The sequence below is a fragment of the Oncorhynchus keta genome, chromosome 5 (assembly GCF_023373465.1).
Source record: "Oncorhynchus keta strain PuntledgeMale-10-30-2019 chromosome 5, Oket_V2, whole genome shotgun sequence".
In the NCBI taxonomy this organism is placed as follows: domain Eukaryota; kingdom Metazoa; phylum Chordata; class Actinopteri; order Salmoniformes; family Salmonidae; genus Oncorhynchus; species Oncorhynchus keta.
The window spans coordinates 33,814,709-33,829,730 of NC_068425.1; the positions used below are offsets into that span (position 1 = coordinate 33,814,709).

The 15,022-nt window shown below is 40.2% G+C and overlaps 1 protein-coding gene across 32 annotated transcripts; it reads right to left on the bottom strand.

Annotated features, from left to right (window-relative positions):
• Positions 1-3,638: 3,638 nt before the first annotated feature.
• Positions 3,639-11,795, bottom strand: LOC118374056 (uncharacterized). Of its 32 annotated transcripts, none has more exons than XM_052519693.1 (4): positions 9,846-10,557; positions 9,582-9,647; positions 8,051-9,548; positions 3,639-5,463 (listed from the first exon to the last, which is right to left on the bottom strand). In XM_052519693.1, the coding sequence occupies exons 3-4, from the start codon at positions 8,563-8,565 to the stop codon at positions 4,467-4,469; spliced, it is 1,512 nt and encodes a 503-aa protein (XP_052375653.1). In that variant the 5' UTR covers positions 8,566-9,548; positions 9,582-9,647; positions 9,846-10,557; the 3' UTR covers positions 3,639-4,466. The 32 variants fall into 32 exon arrangements, with proteins under 32 accessions (XP_052375653.1, XP_052375654.1, XP_052375652.1 ...); XM_052519694.1 differs by having other exon boundaries at positions 8,051-9,581; positions 9,615-9,713; XM_052519692.1 differs by lacking the exon at positions 9,582-9,647 and adding an exon at positions 9,681-9,746.
• Between the last annotated feature and the right edge of the window lie 3,227 nt (positions 11,796-15,022).

Genomic DNA, 15,022 nt, shown 5'->3' on the forward strand with positions numbered 1-15,022 from the left:
CCCCCTGTAACTGACAGTTAGACTTACAGGTTATGTCGTTGTCTTTTGTTTGAATTGTATACGTGTCCGCTGTGCGGGGGAAATGATAATACAAGCGGAACTACGTAGCTAATACTGTTGTAACGGGGATACTTATTGTAGCAACACACTTTTGGAGGAAGGCAATCCTGCGCTGCGTTAGCTAAGTTTTCATGTCATCGGGTGTAGTTCATAAAGGTTGAAGAGTGTATGTTAGGATGAAGTGTGAATTCATGCCAGTGATAACAAGTGTGAAGTTTGATTTCCTCCCTTCTGTAATAAGCAGTGTTGGTGTTTACATACTGGAGAGTGAATGCAAAACAACGACGCTGGACAGAGTGGAATCAGGTGTAACAAAAAGGCAGTTTATTTAAAGTCAGAGATATCTTGTCCTGCAGTTAATCGTGCACGGACCTAAGCATATGACTCAGTAGGGAGTCAGCTAATTAGGCTGCTTTAGACAAGAGTTCGCAGCAGAATGTATACACAGATAATGTAGGTGGAGTCTCGTCGTGTTGGTCTTATGACTGGTCCTGAAGAGTTGGAGGCGGGCCAGAGCAGGAGCCCCATTGGTGCACAGCAGAGTCCTCTGCTCTTGGCACCCGACCAGTAGAGGGGGTTAGAGCGTGAGTGTTCGTGCTCGTGCTCATGAAATGTCTGTGTGTCAAGGAAGCGTGAGATAGGGGAACTGGCAGTATCAGCGTTAGGCTCAGATGTTTCCTGTTTATGCAGGAGTGCATGCAAGGATCAATGTCAGTGAGATAGTTTGTCACTCTAAGCTCGTTAGTGTTGCAGGATGTTCTTTGTAGTTTGCAGGGGAGTATATTTGAGTGATGGCAGCCATGTGTCCTTCCCTTGAGCTGTTTTGTTCTGCACATAGGCTCTCGACTTGACTGAGGACACTGGGCCCAGAGTTATCTGAGGACATCCGGTTTAACCAGAGCGTTGGCCAGCTATTAATGCTTAATATTATGAATATTTATATAACAGCAGCCAATGAGGTATTTTTTCCTTTATTCATGTGTTTAATCTGAACCCGTTATAACGCCGGTTAAACTGTTATGTATGTAAGCACTTCAGAGTTATACCAAGCTAATAAGTCACTCGTAAGATAAGGTTGTAAGAGTGTCCTTAACTGTATTTTTCATTTACTTTATAGTTCTCACGGAAGGTGATAATTCTGACTAAAACTACAGAATAAAGCCGCCAGTTAAAATCAAGGAACGGTTGTGCCTGTGGTTACTGAAGGGAGCTACACCCCCCACAAAATTACAAAATTATGCCACAAAATAACTACCACTAAGTATATAAATATGTTATTTACAGTTATAAGGGAAATCTGATGGTCTTAAATTGTATTGTACTTTATTCAGAAATTATTCTGGCCTTATTCACACACTTTTTAGGGTATTTGGTATTTTATTAGGATCCCCATTAGCTGTTGCAAAAGCAGCAGTTACTCTTCCTGGGGTCCACACAAAACATGAAACTGTCACGGCCGTCGTAAGGAGGAGACCAAGGCGCAGCGCGGTAAGCGTACATTATTCTTTAATTAAAGAAAGAACACTGAACAAACTAACAAAATGAACCATGACGCTAATCTGCATTGTGCAGACAGGCAACTAAACATAGACCAAGAACCTACAAAAACAAAAAGGAACATGGCTACCTAAATAGGATCCCCAATCAGAGACAACGATAACCAGCTGCCTCTGATTGGGAACCAATTCAGGCCACCATAGACATACACACTACCTATAACTACCAAAAACCCTAGATATACAAAACCCCTAGACAATACAAAAACTAACATACCCACCCTCGTCACACCCTGACCTAACCAAAATAATAACGAAAACAGATAATTAAGGTCAGGGATTGACAGAAACACAATACAGAATGACATAATACAGGACATCAATAGACAAGAACAGCTCAAGGACAGAACTACTGTAGCCTACATATCAATGCATACACACAAACTATCTAGGTCAAACAGGGGAGAGGCGTTGTGCAGCGAGGTGTTGCCGCAATCTGTTTAAAAAAAAAACAGGTTTGTTGTTTATTTGAGCAATATGAGATGGAAGGAAGTTCCTTGCAATAAGGGCTCTATATAAAACTGTACACTTTCTTGAATTTACACTGGATTTGGGGACTGTGAAAAGACCCCTGGTGGGATAAGTGTGTGTGTCAGAGCTGTGTGTAAATTGACTATGCAAACAATTTGGAATTTTCAACACGTTAATGTTTCTTATAAAAAGAAGTGATGCAGTCAGTCTCTCCTCAACTCTTAGCCAAGAGAGACTGGCATAGTATTTATATCAGCCCTCTGATTACAATTAAGAGCAAAACGTGCAGCTCTGTTCTGGGCCAGCTGCAGCTTAACTAGGTCTTTCCTTGTAGCACTGGACCAAACGACTGGATAATAATCAAGATTAGACAAAACGAGAGCCTGCAGAACTTGCTTTTTGAGCAGAGCATCTCTTTTTTACGGACAGACCTCTCCCCATCTTTACAACCATCTATATGTTTTGACCATGACAGTTTACAATCTAAGGTTACGCCAAAAAATGTTGTCTCTGACAAATAGGTTTATGATAGCATTTCATATCATCATGTTTTCATATTTTCTACATAGTACATAGTCTATCTGTAAATAGCCCACCCAATTTTACCTAACTCATCCCCATACTGTTTATATTTATTTACTTTTCTGCTCTTTTGCACACCAATATCTCTACCTGTACATGACCATCTGATCATTTATCACTCCAGTGTTAATCTGCTAAATTGTAATTATTCGCCTACCTCCTCATGCCTTTTGCACACAATGTATATAGACTCTCCTTTTTTCTACTGTGTTATTGACTTGTTAATTGTTTACTCCATGTGTAACTCTGTGTTGTCTGTTCACACTGCTATGCTTTATCTTGACCAGGTCGCAGTTGCAAATGAGAACTTGTTCTCAACTAGCCTACCTGGTTAAATAAAGGTGAAATATATATATATATTTTTAAATGTACATGATCTTGTATGTTTTTTGTATCTGATAGCTGAGGAAGTAAGCGTTTTGCTAATATAAGTCATGACTAGTTCCTCCTTGCCATGAAGGATGAATCAAGGTTTCCCAGGACCAAATAAAGCCTTTATTCAGAATGTGTTTCTGTTCTTCTCCTTATTAATGAGATAAGAGGAAAAGTCAGACTCAAAGCAAGGGTTTAGTGAGAGGAAAAACAGTACAGAATGTAAACAGTGTAGTACTTATTCTGATCTTGTTCTGTCAACTCTAATTCAGTGCACCATTTGTGACGTCCTAAAATAAGTTTACCAACCCTCTAATTTAGAAAGAAAAATGTATATTACTGATGGTGATGATGATGATGTGATAATGATGGTGATGATGATGATGAAGAAGCCAAGATCAGTTTCCTTTCAGACAATGTATTTTGATCATCTTTTTGACATGTAGGGATGGATGGTACTTCCATTCCCAGATCTCCCATGTTGTTTATAATATAGAACAACCCCCCGAAATCAAGTGAAATCAACACAATAGTCTTTCATCCTCATTATAATAATCTGTAATCATGGTACAGGTGCAAAGAGACAAACACATACTGTTGGTTTCGGAATTCAATGTTTATTGCATTAGAAAATGAAGTATGGCTTTACAGAAGCACAAGCATAAAAGCATTACAGTGGTTTACCATCGTCTATCCATAACAGGGTGTTGAAGGTTTATGTTGGATACATGTAACAATGATCTTAGACATGATGATCTGTGTATATATATTCCTGTACAAATATACATAAATGGAAAAAATGTGATAGGATAGAGGCTGAAATATTTGCGTTTGCGTTGCTTATAGCAGTCACTTAAAAAAAAAAGATTATGTATATACATTTTCTTAGATCATGATTTGTATGATTCAATTGGGGGATATTTTTACTTCGGAATTCTGAAAATGATGATGGTTAGATGAATGTCCTACTCTCTGGCAGAATGGCACCATTACAAAATTCTGTCAACTTTCCCAAAATTCCCATTTTTTTTAATATCCCCAGGTTTGCTGGATTTCCCATGCTTTTCTTCAGGTATTTCTGGAAAACCTGGGAATTTTGGGGAAGTTACCAGAATTTTGCAACCTCGGGAAATTAGCCATCATCATCCCTCTGATTACAATTAAGAGCAAAATGTACAGCTCTGTTCTGGGCCAGCTGCAGCTTAACTAGGTCTTTCCTTGTAGCACTGGATCATACGACTGGATAATAATCAAGATTAGACAAAACGAGAGCCTGCAGGAACAGAGAAGGAAAGACACATTCTGCACAGGAAGCAGGTGAGGGGAGGATGAATCACAATAACAGCTGAAATAGAAACGATGTGTTTGAAACCATGACATGTATTTAGCTCCAGCCAATTACACATCCTCCCTACCAGCCATCTGTTATGCTTCGGCATCTTCACCCACATTTACATTCACGGTCATCACATCGTCCTGAATATTGATCTCACACTTTTCACCATAGAAGCCCTCATTGCATTCACAAATTGTCAAAGAGGTGTCTAGTATTCTCTTGCATAGGCCATTTCCACAGTCAGTGTTGCCAGAGCAGGGGTCAAGTTGTTTAATCTGGTTATCACTTTTTACATAGACTGAAAAGAAGCCCCAGTGACAGTCATTTCTGATTAGCGCATCTGGAGTTTCAGAAAACCCATCTTTTTTTGTTGAAATATGGATAGCTGCAATTTGAGTCATAGCCAACTTGTATGTAGAAGGACCATACCTGCTGTATTTATATGAACATTCAGGAAGTTTGTTCAGCACTTCAGGCTTTGAGCACTCTATGCTTTTCACACAGTTAGAAGCATATTCTTTTATAGTATTTCCAATAAAATGGTTGCCTTTCTCTGAGAAGCTCACAGCAACAATGACCTTCTCAAGAGGAATCTTGATATAACGTAACATGTCATGGCTACTGGCATCTTCCTTTTTGTACACAGCAACTATCCAGTCATACCAGAAGTACTTTTTATTCAAAAACTCTCTAACTTTGGTAGCTAGTGGGTTCATTTCTAAGGATTCGGATGTGCCAATCACTTCCACATCATTCTTCATGTACTGTTCAAAGTTCTCAATGCATTTCAGCAATGTTTGTGTGTGAGCTTGGGTAACGTTGTAAAACTGAATAATTGACTGCTTGGCCTTGGCCTCTGTGTTGAAGTCCTTCAGCTTGTAATAGACGAGATTCAGCTGCAGGCCCTTCCACATCAGACCTCTGAAATATGTGCTGTATGTCTTCACCTTTTCAACTTCACCACTGAATTTGTTCACTGTGAGCTCCAGGAGGTTTTCGGAGAGTGAAGGCTGGTCTCCCGTCAGGTATTTGTAGAAGTTGGTGACGCTGTTCTCAGTTGCTGTGTTCTCATAGAACTGGGTGAACCTCAGAATCAGAATCACAAAACTTCATTGTCAGGCAACAAACCTTATTAGGAATTTTTCTTTGTGTGTTATTTCAACAGTTGGAAGTTAGTTTAGTTTAGTTTAAAAGAAAGAAAGAAACAAACAAAGAAACAAACAAAGAAACAAAGAAACAAAGAAAGAAAGAAAAAACTTTGTGTGATGTCATTCTTGAATTGCAGTGGCATTTGAGCATGACATCTTGTAAGTGTATTTGGGTACATCTTTCCATCTACATCAACTAATATGGCACTTTATGAACTGTTTTAATGTGTTTCCCATTATGATGACACTGTGCTGCAAATAGAAGTAGCAACGGCAATGATGGTAACACCAATTACACATTTTAGGTAATTAAGGATTTTCTTAAGTGAAGGCCACCGATGCTCAAATCTAAGTACATTAAAAATTAAAAAATGATATACTGAAACTATTTGATTAATAACTGCTCACAATGTAATTTCCCTTAATTTAAATTTAGAGTAACACCAACTGCATTTTTTATTTAGACACCAAATTATTAATGGGATCCTCAAATGCTAAAAGGGTGCAATTACCTAATAATTTTCTTTAATATACATCCCATCCCTGATAACAGCTTGGCAATGGAAGGAATGCTCAAGGTCCTTGTATATCTTTGCAATGAGTGATTTTGGAGGCGATATCACCAATGACATAAATCTTACATATTTGTAAAATAATGATAGGTCATTTAATAGCCTTATTTGTTTTGAATCAATCTGTACAATATAGTAAATACTTTAGTTTACTTTCTAGCATTCAAAATAATATATAGATAGGATCAGATGTAGGGTCTTAATTTGCAAGCTAACTTTTCTGCAATAGTTTACTTTTAGTGTATTTGAGATTTTAACGGGCTTCTTAAGTTTGTAATTTCCACTTTGACATTTCAGACTTGATTTTCCGGTACGAAAAATCTATCAACCTCTACAAAAATATAAATGAAATATTATCCACATAATTATTCACATTTCCTTTTACTGGTGGATTATTTTCCATCTGTAGCAAACTGGATCAAATTAAGATACCACATCTGTATGTACACTATACATACAAAAGTATGTGGACTTTGCTTTAAATGAGTGGATTCAGCTATTTCAGCCACACCCGTTGCTGACAGGTGTATAACATTGAGGACACAGCCATGCAATCTCCATATACAAACATTTGCAGTAGAATTGCCTTACTGGAGAGCTCAGATACTTTCAATGTTGCACCGTCATAGTATACCAGATTTCCAAGTCAGTTCGTGAAATTTCTGCCCTGCTCGTGCTGCCCCAGTGAACTGTAAGTGCTGTTAAGTGGAAACGCCTAGGAGCAAAAACGTCTCAGCTGCCAAGTGGTAGGCCACACAAGCTCACAGAATGGGACCGCCGAGTGCTGAAGCGCGTAGTGTGTAAAAATCATCTGTCCTCGGTTGCAACACTCACTACCGAGATCCAAATTGGCTCTGGAAGCAACATCAACACAATAGCTTCATGAAATGGGTTTCCATGGCTGAGCAGCCATACACAAGCCTGAGATCACCATGCCAAGCGTCGGTCGGAGTGGTGTAAAGCTCACCGCCATTGGACTCTGAAGCAGTGGAAATGTGTTTTCTGCAGTCAATGAACAAATCTGAGTTTTAGCGGAAGTGAGGAGAACGCTACCTGCTCCAATGCGTAGTGCCAACTGTAAAGTTTTGTGGAGAAGGAATAATGGTCTGGGGCTGTTTTTCATGGTTCGGGCTAGGCCCTTTAGTTCCAGCATAGGGAAATCTTAACACTACAGCATACGATCATATTCTAGATTATTCTGTGCTTTCAACTTTGTGGCAACAGTTTGGGAAAGGCCCTTTCCTGTTTCTGCATGACAAAATATATTGAGGACAATGCCCCCATGCACAAAGCGAGGTCCCTACAGATATGGTTTGTTGAGATCGGTGTGGAAGAACTTGACTGGCCAGCACAGAGCACAGAGCACAGATCTCAACCCCATCGAACACCTTTGGGATTAATTGAATCACTGACTGAGCCAGGCCTAATCGCCCAACATCCGTGCCCAACATCAGTGCCCGACTTCACTTATGCTCTTGTGGCTGAATGGAGGCAAGTACCCAGAGCAATGTTCCAACATCTAGTGGAAAGCCTTTCCAGAAGAGTGGAGGTTGTTTCTAGCAGCAAAGGGGGACCAACTCCATATTAATGCCCATGGTTTTGGAATGGGATGTTTAATGAGCAGGTGTCCACATACTTTTGGTTATGTAGTGTATTTTAAACAATGCATAAACATAACGTTTTGCAGTATAAAGGACTTGCATTATGTTTTATCATTGATCAACAGTTCAATATAAACAAAACCATTTATGATGTGCAACTATTAGTCATTTCTCAAGTTATTTTTGTTATGGGTGAAAATGCAAGGTAGGCAAATGCCACCTCAATTCTAGAACCATCTAACCTGTTGGGGAAATGGTCAAAATTCACAGTGGTTACAGAGGGTAGAATGTTGGATACCGTCACTGATTTTTAAAGCAGTAACTACAATTAAAGTTGTAAACGGTTACATACTTCTCCACCAGTTGTCTCTTCTTGTCCTTGTCCTTGGCTGCCATGCTCTCCGTCAAGAAATCCGTGAACATGTCCCAGGAGTTGCTGATCTTAAGCTCGTCTTGAGAGTAGACACTGGTGTAGGCTACCCACTGGACTTCAGTTTTCAGAGAGTTGATTTGCAAAGTGATTGAGTCAAGCTTTCTGTTAACCTCTGCAAACTGAGTCTTCACCTCAGCTAACACTGGGTCATCTTGACCGACAAATGCCAGGGCAAAATTTACAGCAGCACCAGCAAAACCACCAAAGGCAGGGCCATAACGTGCCGTGAACTTTAAGACTTTCTTAAGTACACTAGTCCAATCTGATGGATCCTTTGCCTCAACTATTATTTTTACAATTTCCAAACTCTTTTCAAATAATTCAGTAGATTTTTCAATTCTTTCTCTTGTGTAGTATTCTAAGTCTTCAATTGATACAGTGGTGCCAATTGAGGTTGCATATAACAGGAGTATCAGCAGTGCTGAAGATGCCATGACTGCAAATTAGAAGAAAAAAGATATATGTATATTTACAGTGTTAAAGTTCAATAGCTTTTCCAGATGTATACATATTAATATCCAAAAAGGGTTGGTAAAAACAAGCTTTGTGATTGGTTGAGATACTGTACGTTTTAAGCCGTGCTAAAAAAGTTGTTTACAAAGGTTAGGCCTATGACGCAAAAATAGGCTACTTTTTTATTGTTCATTCTGAGAAACCATTGCACATCCACTGTCCCATCAGCCCAGCCTATATTTTTTTCTTCTCACCCTACCCCATAATGACAAAATGAAAACATGTCTTTAGAAATGTTAGCAAATGTATTGAAAATTCAATACAGAAATATCTCATTTACATAAGTATTCACACCCCTGGGTGTTAAATCACCTTTGGCATCGATTACAGCAGTCTTGTACAATATTAGCAGATTATTATTTTTTAAATTCTTCAAGCTCTGTCAAATTGGGTGTTGACCATTGCTAGTCAGCCATTTTCAAGTAATGCCATAGATTTTCAAGCCAATTTAAGTCAAAACTGTGACTCGGCCACTCAGGAACATTCAATGTCATCTTGGTAAGTAACTCCAGTGTATATTTGGCCTTATTTTAGGTTATTGTCTGCTGGTGGAAAGCAGACTGAACCAGGTTTTCCTCTAGTGTGTTTAGCTCTATTCAGTTTATTTTTATCCTCCCAAAAATGTCTAGTCCTTGCCAATGACAAGCATACCCATAACATGATGCATCAACCATCATGCTTGAAAATGTGAAACGTGGTACTCAGTGATGTGTTGTGTTGGATTTTCTCCAAATATAATGCTTTGTATTCAGGACATAAATGTAATTTCTTTGCCAAATTCCTTCTTTTCACTCTGTCATTTAGGTTAGTATTGTGGAGTAACTACAATGTTGTTGATTCATCCTCAGTTATCTCCTATAAGTAAAGGGACCTCATTGTAACCCAGAAAGCACAGTAAAGGTACCTCATTGTAACCCAGAAAGCACAGTAAAGGGACCTCATTGTAACCCAGAAAGCACAGTAAAGGTACCTCATTGTAACCCAGAAAGCACAGTAAAGGTACCTCATTGTAACCCAGAAAGCACAGTAAAGGGACCTCATTGTAACCCAGAAAGCACAGTAAAGGTACCTCATTGTAACCCAGAAAGCACAGTAAAGGTACCTCATTGTAACCCAGAAAGCACAGTAAAGGGACCTCATTGTAACCCAGAAAGCACAGTAAAGGTACCTCATTGTAACCCAGAAAGCACAGTAAAGGGACCTCATTGTAACCCAGAAAGCACAGTAAAGGTACCTCATTGTAACCCAGAAAGCACAGTAAAGGTACCTCATTGTAACCCAGAAATTATTTTGATATTGAGATGAAAACAGCGGCATTGGAACTTTAACTTCACTGTAAAAACGCATCTAGATGTTATTTTGTCTTGCTTTCAGCCTAACACTTGCTTTGCTTGATTTGAATAAACGTTGCTATCTGCCTCTCCGACCTTTGCAACATAGTTTTAAAAAAAATCGATCTCCACCGAAGAACAGGTCAAACTAAATGAAATGCAGCTGGTTTGCTCTCTCTCTCCAGCTTCAGTTTGAAGTGATTGTGTTATCTGCGTACATTTCATTTAATGTAATAAGTAACCCATTGTAGAAAAGCAATTGTACACACAAGGTTATGCGATACAAATGTTTTGCACAGCTGTGCTGGTCTACTGTACTCGGCTTCACCTCATACCTATGACCACAGCATAGCCTTGCTAAAAAATGGTGTCACATGCCCTCTTGTGTACAATTTATTTTATATACATATACTGTGACGACCCTGGGTTTATAAGCGCGGATATCCACTCTGCCGCTTGAGAATGCTTTTGGGGCACAGTCGACAGCTTGCTGGACTTCGGGCTAGAAGGTTGACGGTTCGAGACCTACTCCCTTCCTGTTTCATGACAATGCATATTAATAAGTGATTACTCATTTTATTAAAATAATAATCTATAGACCTACCTGAAATTCCAAAGGTAAGCAAAAGTTCAGGTCTTGAGGTGAATGTGAAGAGATGTGTCTCTACGCTGAGTTTCAGCCTCACATTTGACAACCCCTTTATAGCCACCAAACTCATTTTCTTCATAAACAAACCCTGTAACCGTTTTTTAAATCAAATAAAAGAGGGTTTATTGGCCTTTAAATATTTACTTAACAAACATCCCCCCTCCATGTGATCTCCCTACCTACTTCATCATAAAACATTTAATGTGCTTGCTGAAAGCAAGACTAATACCATTCTGACGCTGTAAATTTCAACATTTTCCATGGGGCCCCGACTTCCTAGTTAATTAATGTTTACATGATTAGTTCAATCAGGTAATAATTAAACCTAGATAACTGATTTGATATGAAAAGTCCTGACAAGACAACTGGTACTGTATACTTCCATACATTTTTGAACTGGTACCAGGGGACCTTCAGACGAGTCTTGTGAGGCCTGTGGGCGTTCTAGAGCAAAACTAATGACATGTATGTGTACACCTTTACACAGAGGGGTCATAGTGTGGAGGCCAAACTGTTCTGACACTACAGACAGAATGTGGAAGATCGGATGTACCAGCTTCAGACGAGTCCAAAGAAGCTTATGGGGTTTGAAGAGCAAAATGGAGAACACCATCTTTCCATAGAGGGGTTTGTAATAGTTTTTAGGCCAAACTGTTTGGACGCCACAGACAATTTTGTGAGAAGACCGATCTTTGTTATGTCAAACACCACTCTCGTTCGGTCACGTTTCACTGCAGATGTAGAAGTGTTACATTGGCTGATGTGGTGGATTGAGTCGCTTCCAATGGAAATATTTAAAATAAATCTTAAAACCTTTTTCGCTTTGCTTTTCCTTATGGTACTTTTAAGTCTTTCAGTTTTATTATTGTATATTGCTGCTATAACAGCCTCCACTCTTCTGGGAAGGCGTTCCACTAGTTGCTGGAACATTGCTTATATAACAGCCTCCACTCTTCTGGGAAGGCGTTCCACTAGTTGCTGGAACATTGCTGTTGTAACAGCCTCCACTCTTCTGGGAAGGCGTTCCACTAGTTGCAGGAACATTGCTGTTGTAACAGCCTCCACTCTTCTGGGAAGGCGTTCCACTAGTTGCAGGAACATTGCTGTTGTAACAGCCTCCACTCTTCTGGGAAGGCGTTCCACTAGTTGCAGGAACATTGCTGTTGTAACAGCCTCCACTCTTCTGGGAAGGCGTTCCACTAGTTGCTGGAACATTGCTGTATGTAACAGCCTCCACTCTTCTGGGAAGGCGTTCCACTAGTTGCAGGAACATTGCTGTTGTAACAGCCTCCACTCTTCTGGGAAGGCGTTCCACTAGTTGCTGGAACATTGCTTATATAACAGCCTCCACTCTTCTGGGAAGGCGTTCCACTAGTTGCTGGAACATTGCTTATATAACAGCCTCCACTCTTCTGGGAAGGCGTTCCACTAGTTGCTTGGAACATTGCTGTTATCCACTCTTCTGGGAAGGCGTTCCACTAGTTGCTTGGAACATTGCTTATATAACAGCCTCCACTCTTCTGGGAAGGCGTTCCACTAGTTGCTGGAACATTGCTTATATAACAGCCTCCACTCTTCTGGGAAGGCGTTCCACTAGTTGCTGGAACATTGCTTATATAACAGCCTCCACTCTTCTGGGAAGGCGTTCCACTAGTTGCTGGAACATTGCTTATATAACAGCCTCCACTCTTCTGGGAAGGCGTTCCACTAGTTGCTGGAACATTGCTGTTATAACAGCCTCCACTCTTCTGGGAAGGCGTTCCACTAGTTGCTGGAACATTGCTGTTATAACAGCCTCCACTCTTCTGGGAAGGCGTTCCACTAGTTGCAGGAACATTGCTGTTATAACAGCCTCCACTCTTCTGGGAAGGCGTTCCACTAGTTGCTGGAACATTGCTGTTATAACAGCCTCCACTCTTCTGGGAAGGCGTTCCACTAGTTGCTGGAACATTGCTGTTATAACAGCCTCCACTCTTCTGGGAAGGCGTTCCACTAGTTGCTGGAACATTGCTGTTATAACAGCCTCCACTCTTCTGGGAAGGCGTTCCACTAGTTGCTGGAACATTGCTGTTGTAACAGCCTCCACTCTTCTGGGAAGGCGTTCCACTAGTTGCTGGAACATTGCTTATATAACAGCCTCCACTCTTCTGGGAAGGCGTTCCACTAGTTGCTGGAACATTGCTGTTGTAACAGCCTCCACTCTTCTGGGAAGGCGTTCCACTAGTTGCTTGGAACATTGCTGTTGTAACAGCCTCCACTCTTCTGGGAAGGCGTTCCACTAGTTGCAGGAACATTGCTTATATAACAGCCTCCACTCTTCTGGGAAGGCGTTCCACTAGTTGCTGGAACATTGCTTATATAACAGCCTCCACTCTTCTGGGAAGGCGTTCCACTAGTTGCTGGAACATTGCTTATATAACAGCCTCCACTCTTCTGGGAAGGCTTTCCACTAGTTGCTGGAACATTGCTGCGGGTACTTCATCAAATGAAATCAAATCAAATGTATTTATAAAACCCTTCTTACATCAGCTGATGTCCCGTAGTGTTGTACAGAAACCCAGCCTAAAACCTCAAATATCAAGCAATGCAGGTGTAGGCGCATAGTGGCTAGGAAAAACTCACTAGAAAGGCCAAAACCTAGGAAGAAACCTAGAGAGGAACCAGCCTATGAGGGGTGGCCAGTCCTCTTCTGGCTGTGCCAGGTGGAGATTATAACAGAACATGGCCAAGATGTTCAAATGTTCATAGATGACCAGCAGGGTCAAGTAATAATAATCACAGTGGTTGTCGAGGGTGCAACAGGTCAGCACATCAGGAGTAATTGTCAGTTGACTTTTCATAGCCAATCATTCAGAGTATCTCTACCGCTCCTGTTGTCTCTAGAGAGTTGAAAACAGCAGGTCTGGGATAAGGTAGCACGTCCGGTGAACAGGTCAGGGCTCCATAGCAGCAGGCAGAACAGTTGAGACTGGAGCTGCAGCAGGACCAGGTAGACTGGGGACAGCAAGGAGTCACCAGGTAGTCCTGAGGCATGGTCCTAGGGCACAGGTCCTCCGAGAGAGAGAGAGAAAAAGAGGGAAAGAAAGAAAGAGAGATAGAGATAGAAAAAGAGAGAAAGAGAGAATTAGAGAGAGCATATTTAAATTCACACAGGACACCGGATAAGACAGGATAAATACTCCAGATATAACAGACTGACCCTAACCTCTCATTTTAACAATAATATTATAATATAAGTAAACCTAACCATTGATCAATCAACCCAATCTCCAAATAATCCGCCAACCCTCGGGGTAACTGCAGCAACAGAATTATGACTTGACGTTTTAATTACAACATGTGGTGCCTTATCTTAGCTGTCAGTCAAACACAGCAAAAGTTCAACTAAAACTTAAATTTAAGCAAAAAAATCCAAATGTTTAATGTTAGGGTTATATTTTGGGATAGGGTTGAACTTAAGTTTAGGCATTCATTTAGATTGTGGTTAAGTTAAGGGTTAAGGTTTAGGAAAGGGTTAAACATCAGTTTCGGCATTCATTTAGATTGTGGTTAAGTTAAGGGTTAAGGTTTAGGAGAGGGTTGAACTTAAGTTTCGGCATTCATTTAGATTGTGGTTAAGTTAAGGGTTAAGGTTTAGGAAAGGGTTAAACATCAGTTTCGGCATTCATTTTGATTCATGGTTAAGTTAAGGGTTAAGGTTTAGGAGAGGGTTGAACTTAAGTTTCGGCATTCATTTAGATTGTGGTTAAGTTAAGGGTTAAGGTTTAGGAAAGGGTTAAACATCAGTTTCAGCATTCATTTTGATTCATGGTAAGTGGTGGTGTGTTGTGTGATTAACAATGACTCCGGAATCGATCCTGGCACTTCGTTGGGATTTACGGTCAGTGATTGAGTAAGGCAAACTTACATGTTGTTTGCTCTGCTTTTGGACAAAAGGTCAACGGCTTGTAGAGAAAGGGCATGGTAGGATAAGTAATGGAAGGTTCACTGAGCTGCATGTTTAGGAGCAAAGCCATTTTAACAATAATATTATAATATAAGTAAACCTAACCATTGATGAATCAACCCAATCTCCAAATAATCCGCCAACCCTCGGGGTAACTGCAGCAACAGAATTATGACTTGACGTTTTAATTACAACATGTGGTGCCTTATCTTAGCTGTCAGTCAAACACAGCAAAAGTGAAAATAAGATTTCAGTTTTCAATCATTATTTCCAAATTATTAAATTAAGGGTTAGGGTTAACATACTTTATTATAAAAAATAATTACAGTTTGGACTTTTGAATAGTCAGTTGGAAAATGCTTAGGCGGCACCCCCAAGGGTTTCAATGGCAGAAAAATTACTTTCTTTCTCGGTTGCTTCACATGAAGTTGTCATGGAAATTCTAACCAGAA